At 50.4% G+C, this 27,909-nt stretch overlaps 2 protein-coding genes and 1 pseudogene across 2 annotated transcripts; 1 reads left to right on the top strand and 2 right to left on the bottom strand.

The window, feature by feature from the left end:
- On the top strand, positions 1 to 27,761 carry TM9SF1 (transmembrane 9 superfamily member 1). Its single transcript, XM_066630421.1, has 13 exons — positions 1 to 84; positions 1,989 to 2,138; positions 4,175 to 4,352; positions 4,787 to 4,901; positions 5,017 to 5,140; positions 5,507 to 5,576; positions 7,558 to 8,094; positions 10,936 to 11,094; positions 19,998 to 20,234; positions 21,622 to 21,979; positions 22,588 to 23,398; positions 25,313 to 25,586; positions 26,020 to 27,761. Exons 1-13 carry the CDS (start codon positions 54 to 56, stop codon positions 26,411 to 26,413), a joined length of 3,438 nt encoding a protein of 1,145 aa, XP_066486518.1. The 5' UTR covers positions 1 to 53; the 3' UTR covers positions 26,414 to 27,761.
- TSSK4 (testis specific serine kinase 4) lies at positions 7,813 to 16,967 on the bottom strand. The gene is made up of 4 exons (XM_066630947.1): positions 16,761 to 16,967; positions 14,800 to 15,014; positions 10,922 to 11,285; positions 7,813 to 8,097 (listed from the first exon to the last, which is right to left on the bottom strand). The coding sequence occupies exons 1-4, from the start codon at positions 16,965 to 16,967 to the stop codon at positions 7,813 to 7,815; spliced, it is 1,071 nt and encodes a 356-aa protein (XP_066487044.1).
- LOC136655044 (5S ribosomal RNA) lies at positions 19,254 to 19,369 on the bottom strand (annotated as a pseudogene).
- Positions 27,762 to 27,909: the final 148 nt, after the last annotated feature.

The raw sequence follows: 27,909 nt of genomic DNA on the forward strand, positions 1-27,909 counted from the left end.
AAGCCCTGTGTCAGTCGGTGGGCGAAGCCGGAAGAGGAAGCCCAGCAGGCGAGATGAGCGGCTTGGGGAAGATCTTCGGGAAGGGTGAGACCTCTGAGCCTGTACCCAACCCCGGGGAGGGAGGTGGTATCGCCCAGGCTCCATAGGGGACCGTGGAGGGTTTGGGAGCAACCAAGTGCCGGGGGGGGAGAGGCAGGGGGATATAAATACACACACACACATAAATGTATATCTTAATTTATTTTTATTTTATATATATATAAAAGGAAGGAGGGCTCACTTCTAAAAGCTGGAGCCCCTTTAGATCTTAGTGGGCTTGTGGTTTCCTTGCCCAGGTGGACTGATTCAAGGATGGATCATTGCAACCCTCCCAATCTTCAATGTAGAGTGTCCCTAGATCTGGAGGCTCTACAAAGTGATGGTGACACTACTGTCCCTTGCTCTGCACCATGCACATCCCTGTGATCCTGATTCCTCTTCCCATGGCTAGAACTGGGGGTGTAACCAGGGTGGAGCCAGGCAGGCACCTGCCGCAGGTGCTGGGCTGAGGGGGGCACAATGCACATGGGGCAGTCACTTCATCAGAAGAGCTCCACGGGATCAGGCCAAAGGCCCATCTAGTCCAACTTCCTATATCTCCCAGTGGCCCACCAGATGCCTTTGGGAGCAGACCAGGCAACAAGAGACCTGCATCCTGGTGCCACTCCCTTGCACCTGGCATTCAGAGACAGCCGACTACAACCAGGATGATGCTTATTCCCATCATGGTGCATAACCTGTGATGGACTTTCCCTCCTTCATCTATCTGTCCAATCACCCTTTTAAAGGCATCCAGGCAAGGTGCCATCACCACATCCTGTGGCAAGGAGTTCCACAGATTAACTACATGCTGGGGGGAGGAATATTTTCTTTTGTCTGCATCAGTGGTTCTCAAACTTACGGGAAGTTCGAGAACCGCTGGTAAGTGTTTGCAGGGCAGGACTGAGGGTCTGTGCCCCAGCAGCGCCTCAGCAGTCGCAGTGTTGCTGGCACCCAGAGGCCCATCCCCCCACCCAGGGGGCCAGCAAGCCCCAGAGTGAGGGCCCAGGAGGCCCACAGTCCTCTCCACGTGCTTCTGCCAAGCAACCCACCACTCTGATCTGCACTTCTGGGTTCTCCTCAGAGGAGGAGGTGCTGGCCACTTCATGTTCCTTCTCCTGTGGAGACTCCCCGAATGGCTCCCTTGGCTGGAAATGGGTGAAGCTGGAGGTGAACTTGCCCCAGGTGCCACCTCATAGACCCTCCAGGCATAGGACTACTCTACCTTAAAGATTGGGAGAGTTGCAATGATCCATCCTTAAGTCAGCCCACCTTGGCAAGGAGTACCTGCCCCAGGTGCTAAGCTTGGGGGGGGGCACACAACGCACAAGGCAGTCATTTTCGGGTTCTCCCTGGAGGAGAAGGTGCTTGCAGCTTCATGCTCCTCGTTCCTTCTCCTGTGGAGGCTCCCCAAAAGGGAGGCATGAAGCCTCAAGCACCTCCTCCTCCAGGGAGAACCCGGAAATGGCATCACAATGTCGTGTGACATAACGTCACTGCCCCAGGCGCCAGGACTTCTAGTTACACCTCTGGTCATATTATCATATTTGGTCAAAGGGGAGCCTCCACAGGTAAAGGAATGGGGGGGGCATGAAGTTGCCAGCACCTCCTCCTCCAGGGAGAGCCCCAAAGTGACATCACAATGTCACACTGCCCCGGAATCCAGGGCTTCTATTTACACCTCTAGCAGGAACAGACCAAAGTCTGATCAAGGCCAACAACGATGCTTTTGGTGGCGGCCTGCCAGGTGCCTCCAGGAAGCTTGTAAGCAGGTCACAGAGACACTGGCAATCCTCTGCCCTCAGCAGCTGGCAGGCTGCCTCTAAATGAACAGGGAAGTTCCGTCTGACCCTTGCATGTGTATCTTTCTTTCTCCATTAATGACTTCAATCCCTTGCACTTTTTTCCAGGAAAGAAGGCTAAGGCGCCCACCCCCCAGGAGGCCATCCAGAAATTACGGGAGACCGAGGAGGTGCTTGTCAAAAAACAAGAATTTCTGGAGCAGAAGATCCAGCAGGAGCTGGTGTCGGCCAAGAAGCATGGGACCAAGAACAAGCGAGGTAGGGAGAAGGAAGGAGGCCTCAAGAAGGGAGGATTGCAAGAGGTCAAGAGGAACTAAGGTCAGCAAGGCAGCTGCAGTGGAAATATGCAAAAAACCACCCAAACATCTGTGTTAAAGGGTACATTCTTGTCCACACCAGAATGGAAGATAACATCTGTGGGAATTGACTAAACTAGTTAGAGACGGGAGGAAGCCACAAGGATGGCATGCCTAAGGGGTCTTCTGGGAGTGTCTGAAAAGCCCTCCTGGATCAGGCCAAAGGTCCATTTTGTTGAGCATCCTCTTTTCACAGTGGCCAACCAGATTCTTACCCTCTTTACCAATTTGGTAGAACGGATTCACCTGCTGCATGAGATTTAAGAAGTACCAAAAAAATTATGCCGCTAGGACAGTGTTTCTCAACATTTGTCCCTTGCTGTTCCACTTCACATGGTCCGCCTATTCGACCAGAAGTAACTGGTGATGATGTCATCACCAGTAACTTCTATATTGGGAGGCCAGATGCAATGTGACAGACGCCAGTGAGAGGCTCAGGGTGAACAGGAGGATCTTTTCAAGCACACTGCGAGTCAAGCCTCCTATTGCTGCTTGTTGCTTTGCATTGCTGGTCTCGTTGCCAGGCAGCAGGGGTCTGGGGGTCCCACCAGACACCACTTCAAGTACCACCAGTGGTATAAGTACCACTGGTGGAGAAACACTGCTCTAGGACTCTTTCACAGACAATATGGGATCTCAAGTTCTTTGAATAAAGAAGTTCTAAGAATGCAAGATTCTCTGGAAGTTCATCACCCAGTTTTTAGACATTTTTCTCCCATCCACCCTCCAAAGGCCTCCAGGTGGCTCCCTTACTTTACCCTCACTACAACCCTGTGAGGTGTGTTGAGAGAGATAGTGATAGTGAGAGATAGTGACTGACTGAGGTCACCTGGTGAGGTTTGGGCCTGACTGGGAATCTGGATCTCCTCATTATTGGGACCTAATATTGTACTGCATTGATTCTCTTCCCATACAAAATTATGCAGACGTACAAAATTGCAAAATTAATACAAGACATACAAAATTATGCAGGGGATGGACAGAGTGGATAGGGAGATGCTCTTTACACTCTCACATAACACCAGAACCAGGGGACATCCACTAAAATTGAGTGTTGGGAGGGTTAGGACAGGCAAGAGAAAATATTTCTTTACTCAGCGTGTGGTTGGTCTGTGGAACTCTTTGCCACAGGATGTGGTGACGGCATCTGGCCTGGACGCCTTTAAAAGGGGATTGGACACGTTTCTGGAGGAAAAATCCATTACGGGGTACAAGCCATGATGTGTATGCACAACCTCCTGATTTTAGAAATGGGCTATGTCAGAATGCAAGATGCAAGGGAGGGCACCAGGATGAGGTCTCTTGTGATCTGGTGTGCTCCCTGGGGCATTTGGTGGGCCGCTGTGAGATACAGGAAGCTGGACTAGATGGGCCTATGGCCTGAGCCAGTGGGGCTGTTCTTATGTTCCCTTCATTTTAAAAACTTATCCAACTAACAGAGAGAAGCTGAATCCTGTGACCTGCATAAACTATGCAAATTTGACCAGCGTGCATATTGGCTCTCTTTTTTAATTTAGTTACTGGAGGGGCTCTGCCCCCCAACTACTTAAACTTTTTCAGATACCTGAAAATCTTAATCTCTCCTATTTTGGAGAGTTCCACAAGCATTCCCCACATGCTCCCAAGAAGATCTTCACAGCCAGAAGGGGCTGAGAACTGACTTCTTAAAACATATTTTTTGAATGAATTCTCAAGAATTCTACTCATCACGTTCTGCCTCTTCCTCCCCCCCCCCTTGTTCCTGTGCTGATGGGCCTTAACACAGCCTCAATGGTTTTCTTAGGAGGGAAAAGGATGAGTTGGCAACCTGGGGATATTTTATGTATTTACGGAGGGCATGGAGAACAGGGCGACCACAGGTTTGTCTGGCTGGCTTTGCAAGAGCAATGGCTAACGTTCCTGGGTGACTCTTTATCCCCCCTTGCTCTGTCTTGTCAGCGGCTCTGCAAGCCCTCAAGCGGAAGAAGCGCTACGAACAGCAGCTGGCGCAGATTGATGGGACGCTCTCCACCATCGAATTCCAGCGCGAGGCCCTTGAGAATGCTACCACCAACACCGAAGTGCTCAAGACTATGTCCGATGCGGCTCGTGCCATGAAAGAGGCCCATCAGCACATGTGAGTTCCAGGCTGGGGGAGTGGTGGAGGAGGAGACAGTAACTGTGGCTTTCCCCTGAAGGCTCCTCCCCTTTTGAGGGTGCGCAGCAGTAGAAAGGACAAAAGCCGGTGAACCAGCCGCTCTCCTCCCAAGGGCAAAGTTTAGCACGTCAGAATCCAACTTCCAAAACGTCAATTATGATGCAGGAAGGTGGTTTGATTAGTGCTCTTGGGGGTCCCTTTTGAGTTTCAACTGGAATTGTGCCTCTTCTTAACTACCAACAGAGCGCTTGCAAATTTTGGCTTTGATTTAAGTTTGCAGTTTCCACCTTTTAGCCTCTCCTGCTTAATACCCGCTCGTAGAAAGTGGAGAGCTTCAGATTTCTTCTCCAAGTTGTGACTGTAAAGAGTGCCCTTCATTCTCTCCTGCTTCCCCCTCCCCAATTTTTCTCCAGGGACATTGACAAGGTGGACGACCTAATGGCTGAGATAACAGAGCAGCAGGACATTGCGCAACAGATCTCAGATGCCATTTCCAAACCTGTGGGCTTTGGCGACGATGTTGATGAGGTAGCAAAGGAGTGCATCTTTCCAAGAAGAGCTCAGTTCAGCTCCAGTCTTGAATAGCATATGGGGGGGCCCGGGGGGGCAGGCATTGGCTAAACGTTGTCTCTGATACCATTAGGATGAACTGCTGGCTGAGCTGGAGGAGATGGAACAGGAAGACCTTGACAAGGAGCTTCTGAATGTTGGGGAGCCCACCCCAGAACTTCCCAGCGTGCCTGCCTCTCGCCTTCCCAGTGTTCCAGGTATGCTGAGACATGGGGAGGCAGTACTGAGTGTGCCCGCAGGTTGCTAGGTGCCTCTTAAATACTATATAGATGCTACATGTCATTCAGTGATGAGGTGGGCTGGTAGTGGGATTGTTGATGGAGGCAGTGAAGGAACTCTCTGTCAGATGTACATAGGGTCTCTGGGCCAGTTGCGTAAAGGTGGGTGGGGGTCAGCAATTTTCAACCATCTGACAAGGCCCTAAAATTGTCAAGACGCACCATCAGTTTTTGGACAATTGACAAGGCACACCGGGCTGCGGGGGGGGGGGGGGCTTGCTATGGGCATAGCAGGACCCCGGAGTGCCCCTGTTCTTCACCTGCTGCGTCTTCTTCTTTCACCAGCCTCAAAAGTGCCGGCGGCCGTGGAGGATGACGACGACGAAGACATGAAGCAACTTGCCGCCTGGGTGTCGTGATGCATTCTGGGAAACCCCCTTCTCTTCTCCCTTTCTTTTGGGGTGGGGGGGGAAGACGGCCTCCAGCTCCAGATTTCAGGAGGGATGGTTGCGCAGACCCCCCCGCCCTGAAATAACCTTATGTGCCGAATGTAAAGAGTTTTATAGACAGATTTATATTTGAACAGATTGTATTATGTGAGGGGTGGGGCTTGTGTTGGGATCCAATGAGGGGGTCCCCTTGAATAAGGACCAAAGCTTCCTGTGTCTTGGCAGTCCTCCATTTCCAGCAGAGCGGAGGTTACACCTCTCTCCGCGCGTGTATGCACAAGGAGGGGGGAACACTCCGGAAATGACGCTCTGTTGCGCCCCACACCTGCTGGGTGGGCTGGGGGGTGCTGTATCGTGGGGAGGTGCACGGTCCTTGTTTCCTAGTTACATGCCTTTTGGGGGGCCCCCTCTGTCTCCCATGCCTTGGTCGTCTTGTCCTTCTTCACTTGTACTGAATATGTAGATGTTTCTGCCTCCATCACCCCAATCCAGCGTATTGTTAAAATGCCTGCTGGCAAGTTATTGGGGTGGGGGTGTGTGTGTGTGTGGAGGAATTGTGCCAAGATGGTGGATTTTTTTTCCAGGGGTGGGGGGGAGGGATTGTGATCCCTTCCAGAGCTGCTTAGGGCTTTTAGTAACAGGTACTGTCTCTCTGTCCTGTTGGCAGTGTGTCCGTGGCTTAGGGTGATGTTTACATGTATGTTCTCTTTTTTACATCTGATTGTGGCTAATCTGCTAATTTTTAAAGCTCTCTCTCACTCTCACTGTCTCCTTTTTGTATCTACGTGGAATTGGCGTGGGGAAGAGGAGGAATCCTTTACCCCTTTCCTACCCCCCCCCAGCGGTTTCCACTCCTCTGAGCCCTGGTGAATAAAGTTGGCCAGAAAAGTGTCTGCTCTCTCTTTGTTGAAAGGGGAGGATTTTCACTGATCTTCAGCTGGTTCTTGAAGAGGAGCAGAGCCATGCTGGATGAATGAGAGTCCACCCCACTACCTCCTGCTTCTCACATGGGCCAAGCAGCTGGGGCTGGAGAGCCCACAAGCAGGGAGCAAGGGCAGTAGCCTCCCCATGTTTGTAACTGGCCTTCGAAAGCAAACTCACTCTGCAAACTCACTCAAGCAAACTCACTTTGAACAGGGACACTGTTGTGTTTTGCCATGGCTGGGAACTGTGACAGCTCCTCTCTTCCATCCATCCTTTTCACTAGTCCCCTTTTGAAACAGTCTTCAGGATTGGCCATCACTCTAGCTTGTGTCGGTGAGTTCCATAAGCTCCCTACGCAGTGTGTGAGGGAGGGCTTTCTTTATACAGGCTCCCACTTTCAATGCTAGCACCCAGATAAAATGCCAGATCTTGATGAACTTCTCCAAGCTCAACCTGAATGTTCCCTGCAGAGGGAAACATGGGTCAGCGTGGTTGGACAGTGATTGGGATACCACAGAAGCTCCTTTGGGCAGCCTCTCAATCTACTAGCTTTCACAGAGTTGTGAAAACAAGCCTAACTTTAGGAGTTAAAAGTATACTGGAAAGTGCTAGGCAATTGAGGGCAAGTACTTTATTAGAGGTGGTGGGCAAGGTGTTCCAAGGCTGTGCTTCTCAGTCTGGGTGCTCAAGGCCTTGGGTTCAAATCCAGAAAACTTAGGCTCAGTTTGGAGTGGGAGGGTTGAATTGCTACTTTTAGGGTGGGAGCCAAATTGCTGTAGTAGATGTAGGCTTGGCCTTGTGTGGCCAAATCCCAGTCCCCCTGTGCTGTGAGGTTCATGCCTTTTACATATCCCTTGGTAGCTTGAATTCTCCTTGTACAGTTATATTGCTAAATAAGTTAAGAGCTGCCAAAAGTGCTTTGTAGAAAAGGCAGTAGCAGAAGGGGTAGTAATTTTGTGGTGGTTTCACAGAGACACTCCAAACCGAATTCTGAGAACAAAAGTTGTGTGTCTATTTTCCAAGTGTTGCAGTCCATATTTCTCCTGCTGGGATGCTGTCCTTAAAGCATGGAGTGCTGATGCTCCAAGCCTGGCTCCTGCTATTGCTTCACCACGGAGATGGCTTGAGCACATGCATGCCCCGTCACGGCTTTGCCTGCCTACCTGTCCCCCTCCTGCTGGTGGCCTGTCCCCTTCACTTGCCCCCAACCCCTGGCCTGCCCTGGCAGTTCTCGGACCACCTCCTGGGCTCAAAGAGTCTCTGGTGTGAATATCCCCTTCAGCTGTTGGGTTTGTCAGTGTTCTTGGCCCCTTTGATCTGTCCGGTGCTGCGGGTGCGGCTGGCGGCCTTCTTTTTGTCTGGGGTGAAGGTGAAGGAGCGGGATTTGGTGCTTGGTGTGGTGTTCTTGCCATCTGCTGCTGCCCGGGGGCCGCAGATGGCCTCCAGGGCCTTGAGCTCCGTAGTGGGCTTCTCGGCCAGGAACTTCAGCACCCAGGGCACCTTGAGGATCTCCAGGATGTTCAGCCGCTTGGATGCTGGACGCAGCATGCGGTGCACAAGGTCCTGGAAGGAAGGAGTGGGTCAGGGAAGAAGGTTATTCTGTGAAATGGGTAGTTTCTTTTCTCCTTACAACTTGTACCCATTCTTGCTCTCTACCACCCCAAATCTGTTCTGGTGTGAGGGCAGGAGTTTGTTCTATCTAGCTTTCTCTTTGAGGTTTCTAGTCCTTATTAAAGCTACAAGCAAAAATGAGGAGATAGAAAACTGATTGAATCTCACAACTCTCCTCACCTCAGTTCATTCCTCTGGTCCAGGGGTGCCCAAACCCCGGCCCTGGGGCCACATGCGGCCCTTGAGGCCTCTCAATGCAGCCCTCAGGGAGCCCCCAGTCTCCAATGAGCCTTTGGCCCTCTGGAGATTTGTTGGAGCCCGAACTGGCCCAACGCAACTGCTCGCAGTGTGTGGGCGTCTGTTTGACCTCTCGCGTGAGCTGTGGGATGAGGGCTTCCTCCATTGCTTGCTGTTTCACGTCTGTGATGCAGTAGCGGCAGCAAAGGAAAGGCCAGCCTTGCTTTGTGCAAGGCCTTTTATAGGTCTTGAGCTACTGCAAGACCTTCATTCATTCATTCATATAAGTTCATCTTTAATATATTCATTTATGTAAACTTATGTAAATGTATTCAAATTTTAAATGTAAATTAATTCTTTTTTCCCCCAGCCCCCGACACAGTGTCAGAGAGCTGATATGGCCCTCCTGCCAAAAACTTTGGGCACCCCTGCTCTGGTCAGTAACTCCCAGAGAACGGAATGGATTAAAATAAGAGCCTTTACATATATTGGGTCGGTTTTCTGGGTTTTTTGTCTATCTACACATGAAAGGGCAATGAGTCCAAGACAGAAGGCAGGTGTCTTTTGTGGCTGTCCTGTACAAACTGTTTTATCTGTGGGTGCCTTTTTGCTTTTCAGTTTCTCTTGGTGCAATTTTAAGGACTAGAAACTTTGAAAGAAGAATCTGAATGCTGCATTGAGTGCTTGTCGTATGCCAGTAAATGATTCACAAAACAGATCTCATAGCTAAACAAACCAAGAAATGAGTCCCCTGACTCCAAAGGGCTCACAATCTAAGGTGCAGAAGAGACTCCAGCAACAGCCGGAGAAGTTGCCTCGAGCTGTTTGAGAGGCGGGGATAAGAAAGTCTGCTAGGGCAAGCATTAGACCAAACCATAGTGCAGCATTGTGCATTGCCAATGCAGCATAGTGCATTGCCATCATCCCTGACCTGAGCTGGCTGTGGCTGCCACCCCCTCGATACAGCCTCGGGGCCTCAGCTGCGTGGGAAGGTTCATCACAGACTCCCAGAGAGCCAACCAAACCTGCAGCCTTCTGCTTAGGAAGGTACTTCAAACAGATCTTTTCGCTGCTACCTTCTGATAGACACTGATGTTTTGACAACCAGGAAAGAGATCCTGGGGGTGTGATGGATAGTGCTGCACAAATGTTGACCCGGCGTGCCGCAGATTCCATGCTGGGATTTGTCGGATCATTAGGAAAGCAATCAAGAATAAGCTTGCTAATATTATATTGTCCTTATACAAATGTGTGGTGCAGCCATATTTAGAATGATGTTTGCAATTCTGGTTGCCACACCTCAGGAAGGGTATTGTAGTGCTGGACGAGATGCAAAAGAGGGCAAATGAAATGATCAGAGGTTGGGAGCACCTTCATTAGGAGGAAAGGCAACAACTTTGAGGGTTTTTTTTGCTTGGAACAAAAAAATAAGGGGGACACCATTGAGATATAAAATTAAGCATGGTGTGTGGAGAGAGTGGGAAGAGCAGGTTTTCGTTGCCATCCAACGAAATTGAATGGTGAGAGATTTAGGATAGACAAAAGGAGGCACTTCTTCTTGCAGCACGTAATTTGCCTGTGGAACTCACTGCCACAAAAGGTGGTGATGGCTATTAGCTTGGATGGCTTTAAAGGAGAATTGCACAATGTCCTGGAGGGTTAGGGATCTCAAAAAAGACATAGTGGAAATGGAAAAGGTGCAAAAGAGAGCGACTAAGATGATTACTGGGCTGGGGTACCTTCCTTATGAGGAAAGGCTACGGCGTTTGGGCCTCTTCAGTCTAGAAAAGAGACGCCTGAGGGGGGACATGTTTGAGACATACAAAATTATGCATGGGAAGGATAAAGTGGATAGAGAGATGCTCTTTACACTCTCACATAACACCAGAACCAGGGGACATCCACTAAAATTGAGTGTTGGGAGGGTTAGGACAGACAAAAGAAAACATTTCTTTACTTAGCGTGTAGTTGGTCTGTGGAACTCCTTGCCACATGATGTGGTGATGGCGTCTGGCCTGGACGCCTTTAAAAGGGGATTGACAAGTTTCTGGAGGAAAAATCCATGATGTGTATGTGCAGCCTCCTGATTTTAGAAATGGGCTATGTCAGAATGCCAGATGCAAGGGAGGGCACCAGGATGCAGGTCTCTTGTTATCTGGCGTGCTCCCTGGGGCATTTGGTAGGCCGCTGTGAGATACAGGAAGCTGGACTAGATGGGCCTATGGCCTGATCCAGTGGGGCTGTTCTTATGTTCTTAGCACTAGACATCTACCCATGATTAGGCTGGCTGTGCACTACCTGCACATTCAGGGGCTGCTTAATTTAAAAAAAAAAAAAAAAAAAAGCATCATCATCCCTCCAGCCTTCCTGCTAACATTTCCAGATGTGTTAATGGGAACTGAGAAGAGTGCCCTGGTTGAATTTGTGCCTGTCAAGAGCATAAGAAGGAAACTGGGAGAGGAGGGAACCTGAAAAATGGTGTACAAAACAGTACCCCCGAGTGGCATTTGAGAGTATGGTCACCCCTGGGTCTTCTCACCTTGACCTCCTCAGAGATCTGGAGATGGCTGGGGAAGGTCACCTCCTTCTGGGTCTCGCGGAGGAGCTTCTTGAGGTTGGTGTCATCAAAGGGCAGATGGGCCACCACCAGGGTGTAGAGGATGACGCCCATGCTCCAGGTGTCAGAGAGGAACGGGTTGTAGGGCAGCCCCAGTAAGATCTCTGGGCAGGCATAGGCGAAACTGCCGCAGTAGGTTTGGCTGAGGTGGGAGAAGCAGCTCATCATGCGGTAGGATGGGGTTGGAGGGGGCTGCGTCTGGGGCATCACCATCTTGGAGAAGCCAAAGTCTGAGATCTTGAGGTTCTCACGCTTGTCGAGGAGGAGGTTCTCGAGCTTCAGGTCTCTGCAATGGCCCCAGAGGAAAGAGAAGAAAAGGGGGGTCATGGAGCTGGGGGGGGCTGCTGCTGCTACTGAGCTAGACCTGCCCCCAGCTCCTGGACAGTGCCAGGGGGCTTTGCATGGCCCTCCACCTTTGGCTGGGATTAGAGCAGCAACAGCAGAAGATCCACCAGCCCTGGGCTGGCTTTAAGCCAATCAGCTGCCATTTTCAGCCACTGTTCCGTGGCACATTGGTGTTCCACAAGTGGTCGACAGGTGTGCCACAGGAATTTGGAGGAAGGTCATTTATTAGTAGGGCCAATGGGGGTTGTGAGCCCCCCACTGGCAGCATGGTGTGCCTTGTCAATTGTCAAAAACCTGATGGTGTGCCTTGACAATTTTAGTGCCTTGTCAGTGTGCCATGAGATGAAAACGGTTGAAAATCACTGAGCCAATGGGACCAATTGCTTCCAGTTGGGTCTGGTGCCTAAGGAGGCCCCACATTAGGGTAATCTACCTAGCCTTATCTGCATTTGGTCCATTAACTCACATACACTGTTTAAGCACACGTTTTGATTGCTTTCCATTCTACCATAGAGAAATAAAGTCTATATATTTATATATCTAAGATTCTGCAGACCTTGGCTATTTCCAGTTGGGCACTGCACCAGCCCGTCTGGCTGAACCCACTTCCTTAGACTGTTGGCAACCTTTCAGGGAGAGGCAAGGGCCTCCCCCTTCTCAACCTTTTGCTGGTGCACTGGCTGCAGCCGTATCAATGTCAATAGGACCTAACTACAGTGGCCTATGCCCAAGTGACATTGAAACTTGACTTCTGAAACACATTCTATGTTTGGCTGCCCTTGAAGACTGTCCGGAAGTTACATTTTATGCAGAGTGCAGCAATCTTGGGAGGTTGACTTGGAATATCTTTCTCCCATACAAATTAATTTGTCCCTTAAGGTTCCGCATGGAGTGCCCTGTTTGATGCACAGCCTCTTAGGGAGACTAGACAGCAACAAGGAGCAGGGCCTTCTCTGGGCTGGCACCTTCATTGCGGAACTTCTTCCTAGTGGGATTAAGAACTGCCTCTTACCTGTTAGCTTGCTGGCAAGGGCTGTGGACTTTTCTGCCTGGCCTTCCCTTTCTAGTTGGTTGTTTTGGGCTTTTGGGTACATTCCATATTTTGAAATACCAAATACATTGTATTTGAAACTATCACACGATTCTTTGTGATTGTTTACCATTATTGCCCTTTTATATTTTGTTCCCACTCATTGCATATTGCTGTTTATTCAGAGAGGAAAGTGGGCTAGAAATCATTTAAATAATCATTTAAATAAATCATTTAAATAAAGACCCATGTTCAACCCCAGTGAAGCTTCTCCGGCTTGGAAAGCACGCAGTCCAGAGCACACACAGTGGCTAGATTCAGTGGGCTGATTCAGTAGGAGCCAGGTAGCTCAAAGGCAGCTTTGTTTTCTCATCTCGCTAGGAGGAAGACTGGGCTGCAAGGGGAAGAGGTGGACTCCAGGCAAGCCTCTGACGTTGGCGCCAGGTCCCAAGCAGCACTGCCAGCTTGGTTTGCTGGCTTGGTTCCTGTGCCTGTAGGGAAGCGTGCAAAGAGCCTTGCTGGACTGACCTTGCCCAGGATCCTGTTCTGCAGCCAGCCAGGGAGAGGGGCAATGGCCAGATGGAACCTCCATGTTCAGAGGCAGCATACTTCTGAATGCTAGTGGCTGGGGAGCACAGAGCAGGGGGAGAGACTGCTGCCTTTGTGCCCTCCTGGAGGGCTTCTTCTCGAGGCACCTGTTAGGCCATTATGGGGAATGGGAACTGGACTGTACAGGGCCTTTGGTCTTCAGCCAGCTCTTCTAAGGTCCTCCTACTTCCAAATGTAATTCAGAACCAAAATTGGAGCCACCAAGCCCCTTCGGATGGAAGTGGAAGAGGAGCCTGAAGGTTCCCACAGCACTCCAGATCAGTTGAAAGTTCCTGTAGGAACTGAGTGATGCTCCTGGAGGAGACAACAGACTCCAGGCCCAGGACTCTGACAGAGCTGGGACAACAAGGCAAAGTACACTGAAGGGTGCAGCTGGAGCAGCAGAGCTGCATCAAACCATCTCCTTAAGCAAACGACAGTGTTGGCCAGGGCCTGCATCCTGCATGGAACCTTTCTCCAGGCATTGGCTCCATGCCTTGAATAGCTGCTAGTCGGAGAGAAATGGAATGTGTGCAGCTTTCGCAAGCCCTATATCACTAGTGCTTCGCCTGCTGGGTTTCTACCTGCCATCATGCCATGGCAATCTCTGCCCAGAAAAAAAAGGTGGGGCACCTCAATAGCCCAACCTGAGTAGCTGCGATGGGCTCAGCGGAAGTGGAGAGGCACATCCATGCTGGTCCATCTGTGAGCAAAAGCGGAAGGCTCACACGACAGATGGGGGAGTCCTTGTCTGCCCACCATGTCCACAGCCCCCCCCCCACTCCCTGGACTGCAAACTGGCTTAGGAGGATGTAGTGTTGTACAAATGTATGGTAAGGCCACACCTGGAGTATTGTGTCCAGTTCTAGTCGCCGCATCTCAAAAAAGACATAGTGGAAATGGAAAAGGTGCAAAAGAGAGCGACTAAGATGATTACTGGGCTGGGGCACCTTCCTTATGAGGAAAGGCTATGGCGTTTGGGCCTGTTCAGTCTAGAAAAGAGACGCATGAGGGGGGACATAATTGAGACATACAAAATTATGCAAGGGATGGACAGAGTGGATAGGGAGATGCTCTTTACACTCTCACATAACACCAGAACCAGGGGGCAGTCACTAAAATTGAATGTTGGGAGAGTTAGGACAGACAAAAGAAAATATTTCTTTACTCAGCGTGTGGTCGATCTGTGGAACTCCTTGCCACAGGATGTAGTGATGGCATCTGGCCTGGACGCCTTTAAAAGGGGATTGGACAAGTTTCTGGAGGAAAAATCCATTACGGGGTACAAGCCATGATGTGTATGTGCAACCTCCTGATTTTAGAAATGGGTTATGTCAGAATGCCAGATGCAAGGGAGGGCACCAGGATGAGGTCTCTTGTTATCTGGTGTGCTCCCTGGGGCATTTGGTGGGCCGCTGTGAGATACAGGAAGCTGGACTAGATGGGCCATGGCCTGATCCAGTGGGGCTGTTCTTATGTTCTTAAACTACAATTCCCAGGAGGCCTTGCAGGTCTCTTGTTATCTGGTGTGCTCCCTGGGGCATTTGGTGGGCCGCTGTGAGATACAGGAAGCTGGACTAGATGGGCCATGGCCTGATCCAGTGGGGCTGTTCTTGTGTTGTAGTGGAAGTGTGGAAGAGATGGTGTGCTCTAGCCCACCACCTTCCTCTTTGGCCCCAACCCTTTTTCCAATCCAGGGAGTGGGAGGTGCAGAGGTTGGTGCATCACCGGCTCAGAGAGCAGCCTTTTGCTCCCCGCCTCAGGTGCCAGGCGGGCTTGCGCTGCCCTTGGCCAAACCCAGGAGGCTTCTGCAGAGCCACCTCTTGCCTGTTCTCACCGGTGCACGATGCCCTTGCCGTGCAGGTAGGCGATCCCCAGTGACAGCTGGGAGAACCACTTCCCTGCCAGGGCCTCTGAGCAGGCGCCCGATTTCTGAATCCACTCCAGGACGTCGCCGCAGGGGGCCAGCTCCATAATGATGTAGTGCCGAGAGGTGGTCTCAATGGCCTGGTAGAAACTGACCAAGTATTTGTGCCGCAGGGTTTTCATGACCTGAAGGGGAAGCAAGGAGGTCAGGATCTTTGTATGATAGAGACATACAAAAGTACGCAGGGGATGGACAGAGTGGATAGGAAGATGCTCTTTACACTCTCACATAACACCAGAACCAGGGAACATCCACTAAAATTGAGTGTTGGGAGGGTTAGGACAGACAAAAGAAAATAGTTCTTTACTCAGCGTGTGGTCGGTCTGTGGAACTCCTTGCCACAGGATGTGGTGACAGCATCTGGCCTGGACGCCTTTAAAAGGGGATTGGACAAGTTTCTGGAGGAAAAATCCATTACGGGATACAAGCCATGATGTGTATGCGCAACCTCCTGATTTTAGAAATGGGCTATGTCAGAATGCCAGATGCAAGGGAGGGCACCAGGATGAGGTCTCTTGTTATCTGCTGTGCTCCCTGGGGCATTTGGTGGGCTGCTGTGAGATACAGGAAGCTGGACTAGATGGGCCTATGGCCTGAGCCAGTGGGGCTGTTCTTATGTTCTTAACTACAATTCCCAGGAGGCCTTGCAGGTCTCTTGTTATCTGGTGTGCTCCCTGGGGCATTTGGTGGGCCGCTGTGAGATACAGGAAGCTGGACTAGATGGGCCTATGGCCTGATCCAGTGGGGCTGTTCTTATGTTCTTATGTTATCTGTTTACAAGAAAGAAAGCAGGCAGGCCCAAACTGGACATCACCTTCGCCCCTTTCACCCACTGGGCTTGCCCACTCTGCCTGAAGCCATTCCTGAAGATTCCCCCTCCCCGCGTGTCATGCCTGCTCCTGCCTTAGTCATATTTGTGGATTGAGTGGGAGCTAACGCTTCACATTCCTTCTGGTTGTAGTGTCAACATGTCATGCTTGGGTTGCTCTCCAAAGCCCTGCTCTCTGTGGTCACCTGTGATGGAAGGTGTGTTCCCAGCAGCACCCTGCAATGCTGTGACATTGAGGGGTAGAAAGGCAGACATGAGGTTTAAGACAAATAAAGGCAAATAAAGCACTCCAAGCTTTGGCTCAGCTCGCCGGCTTTCTTTCAATCACAGCTTTCAAAGAACCCCGACTATCACATCATGTGGCCACCTTCACCTGCTGGTCAGTAAAGCCTTTTCTGTTTGCTTGTCTTTCAAATACATGTACAGACCTGTAGAGCCAGGAGACAAGCTTGCATTGATTCCAACAGCAGCTGGTGGGGTTTTTGATCCCAGATTTCCCTGGGGTGCTTCTAGGGAGGAATCTAGGACTTTCTGTGCTGCTCTCTACATGCCAGCTGACCCTATAAACTAGGGGACCGTCTCTCTTCTTCATTCCTGCCCCTGCTACAGCACACCCCCATCCCCCTTGCTTCTTATGGAACTCCTGGTTAACATATTGCTTGTCCTAACTCCTGGAGTTTTCTGAAGGTTTTCTAGAAAGTTCTAGATCAGTGGTTCCCAAACTTAGCATCGGGACCCACCTAAAGAAAAAAGTTTTGTTTTTACCAGCCGCTCAAGCTACTGTGGCTACTATGGTGATTGGGCAGCAGTGGTCCCCCGAAGTTGGATGCACATCGCTAATCTGCCTTCTGAATTACACACAGTTTTCAACCCATCAGTTTGGGACCCACTCTTCTAGATTATCGTTTTTACTGAATCGCCCATCCAGCTCTAAACACTGTTGTTGCAGGCTGTTCTAGAACCAGACAGTTTGCACATATCCAACCCCCTTCCTGGCAAGGGAAGGGGAATCCATCCGCCATCACCACACAGTGTAACCCACCTGTATTTCCCTCGGCAGGAATTTAGTGAGGTAGTCCTCTGAGGCCTTCTTCTTGGAGATGATCTTGATGGCCACCATCGTCTTCTGCTTGGAAAAGTAGGCCTCGTACACAGTGCCATAGGAGCCGTGCCCAATCACCTTGCCAATTTGGTACCCATACTGATCCATCACCGAGACATAGGGTGTGGATCCCGTATGCTCCACCATGATTAAAAGGCTAATTTCCTACCCCAGAACCTCTTGAAACTGTTGATGGTTTAGGTTCTATCTCCAGAGATATGAGGGGTGCTTGACAGGATGGACTGTGAGGGACAGGTGGGTAGGCTGAGTCTATAGGAAGCCAGGAAGAATTCCAGACCTGATCTAGTGAGGAAAAATGTGACCAATGTCTCCCAGTGTACATCCCAGTTCACCCTGGAGACACCCCCGATCTGGCTGATAAGGCTCTCAGTGTACTGAGGATGGTGGGATCCAGTTGGGGTTCACGTATTTCACATCACATGGGTCTTGGATGGAGGAATCCAGACAGACATCTTTCCTTGTAATGGCTTCAAAGAAAGTAAGAGGACCCAGCCTTCTGCCCCCAGTGCCTTGCCTGGAATCTCCCCATCCTTGAACCCCAGGATTCCAATTACATCATAGCAGCGCATCATCCAGCCATTCACACTGACTGGTCAGGGTGGTTCTGGTTGCCAAGGGCAGGCTTCTGTGGTGGGCAACCAGGGATTATGTCCAATACGTTCAAGGCAGAGGGTAGTTCTCCCAAAACAGAGGCAGGACCAGGATTCTCGGCTGCTCAGCTGCTGCCCAGGATTTTAACCTGAGCCACTGAATCTCATCATGATGAAAAACTTCTGACCGCCATGATTTAATGGGGCAATTCTGTGCTTCTAAAATACCAGTCTGAGTGGCACAGGATACAGCACATGCTCTTAGATGCTGGTGCCAATTCTGCATTCACGGATGCAGGTGCAACACCATACTGACGTATGTCTAGTACCACTGCAACTGTGCCAGCCCCCAAATGGGTTGAAGATGTGGGGAGGGGGATATATGGACAAGACGAGGAGGAGTCAACATATGCCAAAGCCAAAACCCCCTCCAGATGACAGGCACACCCCAAAACACCAGCAAAACACTACATCAAGCTGTTGCAGGAAAAACCATAGGAAACAATGGGGGGGGGGTGGAACACACCAGAAAAGCTAAGTTCTACCACCCCCTCACGCCCCACTCACTTTCCAGTGATGGAGCATAGGATACAGATAACACTTAGCAGCCCACCAGCCCCAGTACTAAAGCTCCTGCAGGGAGACAATACTTTGGATGACAGGACAGCATGGAATTATATTTCTCCGGCCTCATGCTGTGCACACTTAGAGCGCACACATGGGAACTGTGGTAATGGGAACTATGGAGAAAGGGCATTTTGGGCAAGCAGCTTGCTGCATTCACGACATGTATGCAAAATATTTTCTTGACCTTTGTCTTCTCAGAATTCTTACTTCCCCAGGAGGACTCCACACACTGATACCCAAGAAACCTCTACTCCACCACCTCAACAGGGTGAACAAAGACAAAGTTATTTTCCCTCTTGCACAGCACCAGAACCAGGGGTCAGCCACTAAACTGACTGGCAGGAGAGTGACAAACAGACCACAGGACTCAGTGTGTAATTAATCTTGTCACAGGATATTGTGAAGGCATCTGTCCTGGATGCCTTTAAAAGGGGACTGGACAGATGTATGGAAGAAAAGTCTATCACAGGTTATAAGTCATGATGACTGTCTGCAGTCTCTGGGTTTTATTATTATTATGAATTATTAACAGTATTTATATACCGCTTTTCAATGGACAGTTCACAAAGCAGTTTACAGAGAAAATCAAACAGGTATCCTATCCCTGAATGCCAGATGCAAGGGAGTGACAACAGGGTACAAGTCTCTTGTGTGCTCCCAGAGGCATCTGGTGGGCCACTGTGAGACAGAGAAAGCTGGTCTAGATGGGCCCTTGGCCTGATCCAGCAGGACTCTTCTTATTTCATGCACCCCACACAAGCAGCAGAGGGGACAGGGAGGGACTGCCACAACATATTGATGCTGTATGTCTGTCTCATCATCCCCCAACCAAATACTGACCCAGGTGTGCCTTTCTGACCATGGGTAACATGTATCGATGGGGGAAAAAATCTGTTGTGTGTGCAGTGAATATGTGCACTGGCCAATGACACAGTCAGTGGTGCAGCTAGAGGGGGGTGCAAAGCACTAAGTTTTGCAGAGAGGCTTGTCCTGCTGTGGGATCTCTGAGGGGGAGAGGGAGGGGCCACTTGCATGGTGCGTTCAGGTGGCAGCAAAACTTAGTGCTTTGCACTCCCTCTAGCTACGCCACTGGGCACAGCTCAGTGGTTCACCCCATAAGGGAGCAGGGTGTGTGTGATGATGCAGTGACAAGAATTTTGGTTGGCAACCTTCAGTCTCGAAAGGCTATGATATAAGCCTACAGCACCCGGTATTCCCGGGCGGTCTCCCATCCAAGTACTAACCAGGCCTGACCCTGCTTAGCTTCTGAGATCAGACAAGATCAGGCATGTGCAGGGTAACATGGGAGACTTGTGGGGATATTGTGGGGATATGATGATGATGAAGAATCAGCAAAGGGGAGTCCAAAATCAAAGCAGTGCAATGTGGTGGTGGTGATGATGATGATGATGATGAAGAATCAGCAAAGGAGAGTCCAAAATCAAAGCAGTGCAATGTGATGATGATGATGATGATGATGAAGAATCAGCAAAGGAGAGTCCAAAATCAAAGTAATGCAGTGTGGTGATGATGATGATGATGATGATGAAGAAGAATCAGCAAGGGGAGTCCAGAATGGCAGCCACGCACAGCTTCTGAGCTCCCTGTAGCAGTTCCACTTTGAGACGACGGAGTTCAGCCTCGCTGGCACCTTCCAGGGCAAGCCCTGGGCTCCCAGGCTCTTTCTGGGCTTTAGTGGGGCCTGCCCCTTTAAGAGAAGGGCGGGGTACGAGCGCAGGAGTGGCGGCGAAGGCCCCAAGCCCGGAATGACGTCAAAGTGTGGGCATTGAGGCGTCCAAGGCCGCTGAGGGCGGAAGCGGGTGAGGGACGTGGCCGGGGTCGTCCGCAGAGATCGCCTGAAGGACCTCAAGAGCCTTGCCTGAGGCTTGCCCAGTGAGTCCCCGAGCACCACCATGAGTCCCTGTGCGACTTTCTTCAGAGCGGCGTCAGAGAAAGAGGCGGCTTGGGCAGGAAAGGCGGCTGGGAATGGGGGGGGGAGGAGAAAATTTGAGTCAGGCACTGTGTTGGGCAGCCCCTGGGTGGAAAGGCCCCTCCAGCTCCTTGCTGGCTGGTCTGCTTCAGCTTCTGGGCAGTTGGCTGCTCCCGCCTCCCCCCTTGCTGGAGAGCAGGAGGGAAGGACCCTCAGGCAGTGTCCACGGCAGCCTCAGGGAGCCTGGTGAGTGGGGCAGAGGGCTGGAGGCACAGTGGCCCGGGGAGGGGGGCAGAAGGATCCTCAGTGCCTGTGCAGGATGGAGGGGATGAGGTCCCAGGGGTGGGCCAGTCACCTGCTGCCCAGGTGAGAGTTTGAGTGTTGGGAGAGTGGGGACAGGCAAAAGGAAGCAGGCCTTTACCCAGCATGTCATTAACCTGTCATGAACCTTCCCCTGGGGGCTGGGGATAAGAATAGGCCCTCAGTTTGGCTGTACTTGTCGTAAGAGGCGACTAAACAGCCACTGGGTAGATGGGACTTGTCAGACTGGGAAGGCAGCTCATCTGAGAGGAGGAAAACTCTGATCCCAAACCTCCACTGCCTTGTGGCTACATCCAGTTATGGAAAAGGCTTCAGGAGTCAACCTCGAGGCCAAATCCGCAGCCGGAATCCCCGAGGCAGTTCATGGCTGAACACAGTCACGCTCTGGCAACTCCTGCGACGCCGCTGGAACCAACCGTATTGGCCTCTGCCTTTCCATTGGTCCATTTCAGCGACGTGGAGAGGGGGGATTTGCTGCATGGGTAACAGCCTATCCTCCATACCTACTTTACCCAGGCTTCGCGCACTGGAGAGGACACTCTGTTCCAGAACCACCATTCAGAGCGTGACACCATGGTCTTCCGAGACTGAAGGATGCCAACAAACATTAACCTGTGGAACTCCTTGCCACAGGATCGGGGGGGTGGCGTCTGGTCTGGACGCCTTTAGAAGGGGATTGGACAGATTGATGGACGAAGAGTCCACCACAGGTTGCAAGCCATGGTGTGTAACGTGCAACCTCCTGGGCTGCCTCAGAATGCCAGGTGCAAGGGAGGGCGCCAGGACACAGGTCTCCTGTTGCCTTGTGTGCTCCTTGAGGCATCTAGTGGGCCACTGGGAGACACAGGAGGTTGGACTGGATGGGCCCTTGGCCTGATCCGGCAGGGCTGTTCTTATGTTCTTATTAGTCCCAAGCAGGGAACGGGAGGGGAAGGGGCGGAGTGGGAATGAGGACCTCGGATTGACAGCACCCCCAAACAGTGCTGTAGGCACCTCTGAGCAAGAAGGACCACTGCTCCACCTCCGCCCTTGTTTTGGGGTGCTGTCAACTGAGGTCCTCATTCCCAACCCCCCAGTTCCCTGCTTGGAACTCTCACCTGGGCAGCAAGTTGGCTTTGGTTAGAATGGCAGTGTGAAACTATTGTGTTTTGTTTGTGTTATTAAAACATTTGCCCTCTGCCTTTCTACCTGAAACCCTCAAGGCAGTGTATACATGAGAACAGAGAACAGTGTATACATGGGAACAGAGAGAAAAAAATATCAGCGCTGTGTACTTATAGAGATGGTTCTTTTCTTTTCTTCCTAACCCTAGCCCTTCTCCCATCCCTCCCCTGTATCCCAACACCAGACCCATAATGGCCCATCACCCCGTCTTTGCCCCCCTCTTCGCCCTCCTTTTCCTTTTCTCCTTGGCCTCTTCAGAGTCTCACTATCAGCGAGGGGACCCAGTGATGCTTTATGTGAACAAAGTAGGACCTTACCACAACCCGCAGGAGACCTACCATTACTACCAGCTCCCTGTGTGCTCTCCGAACAAGATCCGACACAAAAGCTTGACCTTGGGGGAGGTTCTGGATGGGGACCGCATGGCCGAGTCCATGTACAAGATCCGGTTCCGTGAGAATGTCGAAAAGGAGGTCCTTTGTGAAATGCAGCTCTCACCTGAGCGGGTAAACCAAGTTGGAATGTCTGGATTTCAATGTCTAGACCAGTGGTAGGTTGGGGGAGAGGGAAGGGGGAACCACTGAGGTGATGCGTACCTCTCCAGTGCTGAGCGGTACTCCCATTTAAAAAAAATTATTATTATAGCAAATCCCTGTTACTATTTGAGGAACTAGCTTATCATCGGGCAGTCATCGCCAGGCAGATCTAATGAGGTAGGGCTGGGATAGAGGATATGTGGGTCTTAATTCCTAGCTTTGGAAGTGGTGGGTTTAGTCAGACATTTTGACTCCTTTTGCCTGGCTCTTTTGCTTGGGGGGAGGGCACAGTCCATAGCTCAGAGGTAGAAAACGTGCTTTCCATAAAAACGGTCCTGGTTCAGTTCACAGCATGTCCACCTAAAAGAATTGGGTGATCAGTTACGGGAAAGATCTCCTTCTGTCTGATGCCCTGGAGATCTTCTGCCAACCAGATTAGACAAACCTAAGCTAGATGGACCAACAGCATGACTGTATATAAGACAGTTTCATCTGAATCATAAGTCTAGGCAGGTAAAACAATGCAAAGACCTGGGGGCTTCCTGACTCTGTGGTGACACTTCCTGTTTCTGTGCTAGGTGGAGCGCCTTCGCCAGGCCATTGAAGAGCTGTATTATTTTGAATTTGTGGTGGATGACTTGCCCCTGCGTGGCTTTGTGGGTTACATGGAAGAGAGTGGTTTTCTGCCCCATAGCCACAAAATTGGACTCTGGACCCACTTAGACTTCCATTTTGAGTGGAATGGTGACCGCATCATCTACGCCAATGTCAGCGTGCGGGACGTGAAGCCAACCAGCCTGGACGATGTCCGAACCAGCGTACTCTCCGTCACCCACACCTACAGCATCCGCTGGTCAGAGACCACCTTGGAGCGGCGAGGCGAGCGCCGTGGCAGCCGAAATGAGGATGACGGCTTCTTCCCTCGCACCTTGGAGATACACTGGCTGTCCATCATCAACTCCATGGTGCTGGTGTTCTTGCTGGTGGGCTTTGTGGTCGTCATCCTCATGCGCGTCCTGAAGAACGACCTGGCTCGTTACAACCTAGACGAGGAGGCCTCTTCTTCCTCCTCAGGCGATGACTTTGACCAAGGAGACAATGGGTGGAAGATCATCCACACAGATGTCTTCCGCTTCCCAGCCTGCCGCAGCCTCCTCTGTGCGGTGCTGGGAGTAGGCAGCCAGTTTCTGGCCTTGGGCACCGGCATCATCATCATGGCTCTCCTGGGCATGTTCAACGTCCACCGGCATGGTGCCATCAACTCGGCCGCCATCCTCCTCTATGCCCTCACCTGCTGCATCTCTGGATACGTCTCCAGCAACTTCTATCGCCAGATTGGTGGCGAGCGCTGGGTCTGGAACATACTGCTCACCACCAGCCTTTTTTCTGGTGAGGCCCCATTGCAGATTGTGGATTGGGCCCTTCTTCTAGGAGATCTTTGGTTGCCTCTTTCCTTTGCTAAAGAATTGTGATGCTTAATACCATCTTTATGGCTGCCTTTCTTCTGGACAGCTGAGTGTTGCTAGTTCGTGTAAATGCTAATCTTTATGGTTCTCTTCCTCCTGTGAATGGGTTAGGATGGTGGTGTCGTACCCCAGCATTAGGTTCTGTGGATCAAGATAATTACCGATCTCCTCCAAAACCTCACTTTTGACTTCCTGCTAGAGAAAGGGGTTAGGTGTTTTCAGTTGCCTGGAGAATTCTCCATATGGCTCCTTTAAGAGGAGAGTCAGTTTTCTTTATTGAACTTGATATCATATCAAGAGGGGTGGACGTTTTGGGCTATGTATGGGGTTTCTGTGTACTCCAAAGGCAGCAGGTTGGGATCCCCTGTGATCTCTGTGGTCCCCCTTTTGGAGGAAGGCCTCTAGAAAGTGGTTCCCTTCTTAGGAAGGCCATCTGTGGGCACTTCACAATCCCATGGGAGGAAGGGGCAAAAGCCGTAGTGAAGGGAATAGAGGTACTGAGTTGAAGCTCTCTTGTGTTCAAGAATCTCTGGGATAAAGTAAGTTTGAGATGGAGGTTTAGCCTTTCAAGGGGAGCAGTAGGAAGACTTTGGAAGTGAGATAGCTTGAACCTCTGTGCTAATCCTTTGTTGATCAGTGGACACTCTTGCGGACCCTTTTGAATTTCCTTCTGCAGGAGTCCAGTTAATAATCCTTGTGATCCACAAGGAAGAGGGATTGGATCTCTTGAATCCCCCTTTGGGGATCTCTGACACAGACAGAGACACATTTTTTTTTAAATTTTATTTATGTAAAATGTTTATATTCTGGTTTTCTTTTTAAAAGACTTGAAGACACTAACACACATACAAAGAAATCAAATTAATATCTTAAAATAGCCTGAAACGAAGTACTGTAGTAATGAAACCAGAACCAGCATCATAAGTTACAGAATTACAACAGCAAAAAAATAGGCTGATGGTAGAAGAGTTTTTTTAAAAGCCAAGTTTGGCCTGTTGGCAAACTGCAACTGGGTAAGATTTTACTGACCTCGGTAGAGAAGGCAGCTGGGGCCACTACTGAAAAGACCCTCTTCCTAGTAAATGCTGCTAGGTTGCTGAACAGGACTGCTGAGGATGAGCACAAGGCATGGGGAGGTCCCTGCAGAAAAAGGGGGTCCTTTCTCAGTTCATCTCTGAGAAGATACTGGGAAACGTTGGCCTATTTGGATTCAGTTGTGTCACCACGAGGCCAAGAAGGGGACATGATTGAGACATACAAAATTATGCAGGGGATGGACAGAGTGGATAGGGAGATGCTCTTTACACTCTCACATAACACCAGAACCAGGGGACATCCGCTAAAATTGAGTGTTGGGAGAGTTAGAACAGACAAGAGAAAATACTTCTTTACGCAGCATGTGGTTGGTCTGTGGAACTCCTTGCCACAGGATGTGGTGACGGCATCTGGCCTGGACGCCTTTAAAAGGGGATTGGACAAGTTTGTAGAGGAAAAATCCATTACAGGGTACAAGCCATGAGGTGTATGTGCAACCTCCTGATTGTAGAAATGGGCTATGTCAGATGGCCAGATGCAAGGGAGGGCACCAGGATGAGATCTCTTGTTATCTGGTGTGCTCCCTGGGGCATTTGGTGGGCCGCTGTGAGATACAGGAAGCTGGACTAGATGGGCCTATGGCCTGATCCAGTGGGGCTGTTCTTATGTTCTAAGAACTTTGCTCCTGTTTGTAAAAGGAAAGCTAATTTGATCCCACGTACCCCAAAAAGACCTCTAGAGAGGACATGTGGGTAGGTTGGTGGCTACTGACATTGTGTGTGTGTCTCTCTCCCCTGCTCAGCCCCCTTCTTCCTGACATGGAGCGTGGTCAACTCGGTCCACTGGGCCAACGGCTCCACCCAGGCACTGCCGGTCACCACCATCCTGCTACTGCTCACGGTGTGGTTACTGGTGGGCTTCCCCCTCACCGTCATCGGAGGCATCTTTGGCAAGAACCGGGCCGGGCCCTTTGATGCACCCTGCCGCACCAAGAACATCGCTCGGGAGATCCCGCCGCAGCCCTGGTACAAGTCCACACTGGTGCACATGACCATTGGGGGCTTCCTGCCCTTCAGGTGAGAGAGTGTGTGGAGGCCAGGAGGCCCTCATATCCTTGACCACTTACCTTCCCCTCTTGTCCCCTCCGTGATTCTTTACCTGCCTGCTTACAGCGGCAGAAGTGGACTTTCTCCTCCTTGTCATGCAGCAGTTCTCAGAAGCCTGTCCCTGTCCACAGTGGGGTACCATTTCCTGTCTCCTCAGCCTGAGAGGACAAGTTGCTGTCTCTCAGATGGGACATGTCCTTTTTTGGTCAGTGTCGCTCTCTGTTTTTTAAGAGCGTGTGGCCCAGTGGCTGGAAATTTGGGCGTGGTGTGAAAACTCATGTCTTGGCCTGCCTGGCTGAGCAGCAGCTGCTGTTGACCCTGTTTCCCCATCTGTTCAGTAGGTGTGATAGTGATCTTTCGATTGATAATGGCTCTCAACGTGTCCCTGTCTCTCCCTCGGCAGTGCCATTTCCGTGGAGCTTTACTACATCTTCGCGACTGTGTGGGGCCGGGAACAATACACGCTCTACGGGATCCTCTTCTTTGTCTTTGCCATCCTGCTCAGCGTCGGCGCCTGCATCTCCATTGCCCTCACCTACTTCCAGCTCTCGGGTGAGGACTACCGCTGGTGGTGGCGCTCAGTGCTGAGTGCGGGCTCCACAGGCCTCTTCATCTTCCTCTACTCTGTCTTCTACTACTCCCGCCGCTCCAACATGTCGGGAGTGGTGCAGACGGTGGAGTTCTTCGGCTACTCCCTCCTCACAGGCTACGTCTTCTTCCTCATGCTGGGGACCATCTCCTTCTTTGCCTCCCTCAAGTTCATCCGCTACATCTATGTCAACCTCAAGATGGACTGAGCCATTTCACCTCTGCTGTCGTTGGCTGGGGCTAGCTCTGCTTTCCCATTGGCTAAGATGGGTGTTACTCAAAGGGGTAACTTCACCTGTTGGCTAGCCTAGGCATAGTGCAAGAAGCTCTCTTCCCATTGGTTGGGATCTCAGCAGAGCTGTCTGAAAAGTTGAATATTTATGATGTACCCTTCCATTGGCTGGAATTGTTTGAGAGTTTTCCTGTTCACCACAGTGGCACTTAACTTGATTGTCAGGAAGTAGGGGGTGGGAGGGGGAGTGATAATCATAAGCTTTCTTCTCCCTTTGTTCACCTTGGATACCTACCCAATCAGTGAACCTGTACACCTGACCAGTTAGGAAACATTGCTGCAAATTTCCTCATTCTTTTGTTGGTGAAGAGCACAGTTGTGTGTTCTGTTGTGTGTACACAGTTGTGTATACACAGGTGGGTGTAACCATTTATTACTCTCACTTGTTGAATTCTGATCCATTGGAAGACCCTGGAGGGATATCTGGTCAGTTGACAAAAGCTGAGTGCAGTTAGCCAGGGATCCCTTCCTCCCAAAGGACAATCTGTGCCAGCCTGCTCTCACTTCCATTTTTGACCAATAGGAAACTGTGAAGACTTTTCCACCTTGATCCACCTTCTTCAGAGCTCTTATACGATTGGGTAACAAACCCCAGCTAATGATTTAAATAGGAAAAAAAAAAAAACCTGATCCATAGAAGGACCGGCAGGTCCGGCCTCACAGACGGCGATGAGCCCAGCATCAGAATTCTATGTACAGAATTCTGTATTTAGGAGAGAATAATCCGACTGGGGCTATAACTACACAAGGTTCCTTGGCCAGATCAGTACAGATTAAAATTGATCCCTGCCCTATTGGTTGGGGGAGGGGAGCATCTCTATAAGACATTCATGGGTTCAAGATAGGTCTTTGCCAGCAGCGATTGGGATTCCCCTTATTTGCATGTAGGAGAGAAAAGTGGGAAATGATAGGCTAGCTTTCTGGCTAGATCCCATCTGTACGTCTAGGAAGTGGATTTACATCACTGACTATTATCAGCTGGTATATGGGGGTCCCACTTTGTGTGTGTATGTCCTCGCTCCCTATCTTGCCAATATATTCTCTTTTTCTATTTCTCTCTCTGTGCCCTTTGCTCCCAAGGTGCCTGGCGCTGTTATAGGATGGGTGGGAGAGAAACTATCTCCTCCCTGTTCCCCTGGATGAAGAAAATGCCTATAATTATATATGATAAATATATATATATATATATATACGAGGAGTTATGTATATTAGCAAAGACTGAAGTTGGGTTAGGTTTTTTTTTTTAATTTGATTTTTGTTGGTGTTCAGACAGTTTCTTTTTACAGATCTTGAAATGAAACTTTATTAATAAAAATAATTTTTAAAAACCATAACCTAGATTCTGGGCTGTTATCTACATAACCCCTATCTATACAATCTCCACCTTCCCTGTCCTCCAAGCTTCTCTTCGGG

The sequence above is a fragment of the Tiliqua scincoides genome, chromosome 5 (assembly GCF_035046505.1).
Source record: "Tiliqua scincoides isolate rTilSci1 chromosome 5, rTilSci1.hap2, whole genome shotgun sequence".
NCBI lineage: Eukaryota > Metazoa > Chordata > Lepidosauria > Squamata > Scincidae > Tiliqua > Tiliqua scincoides.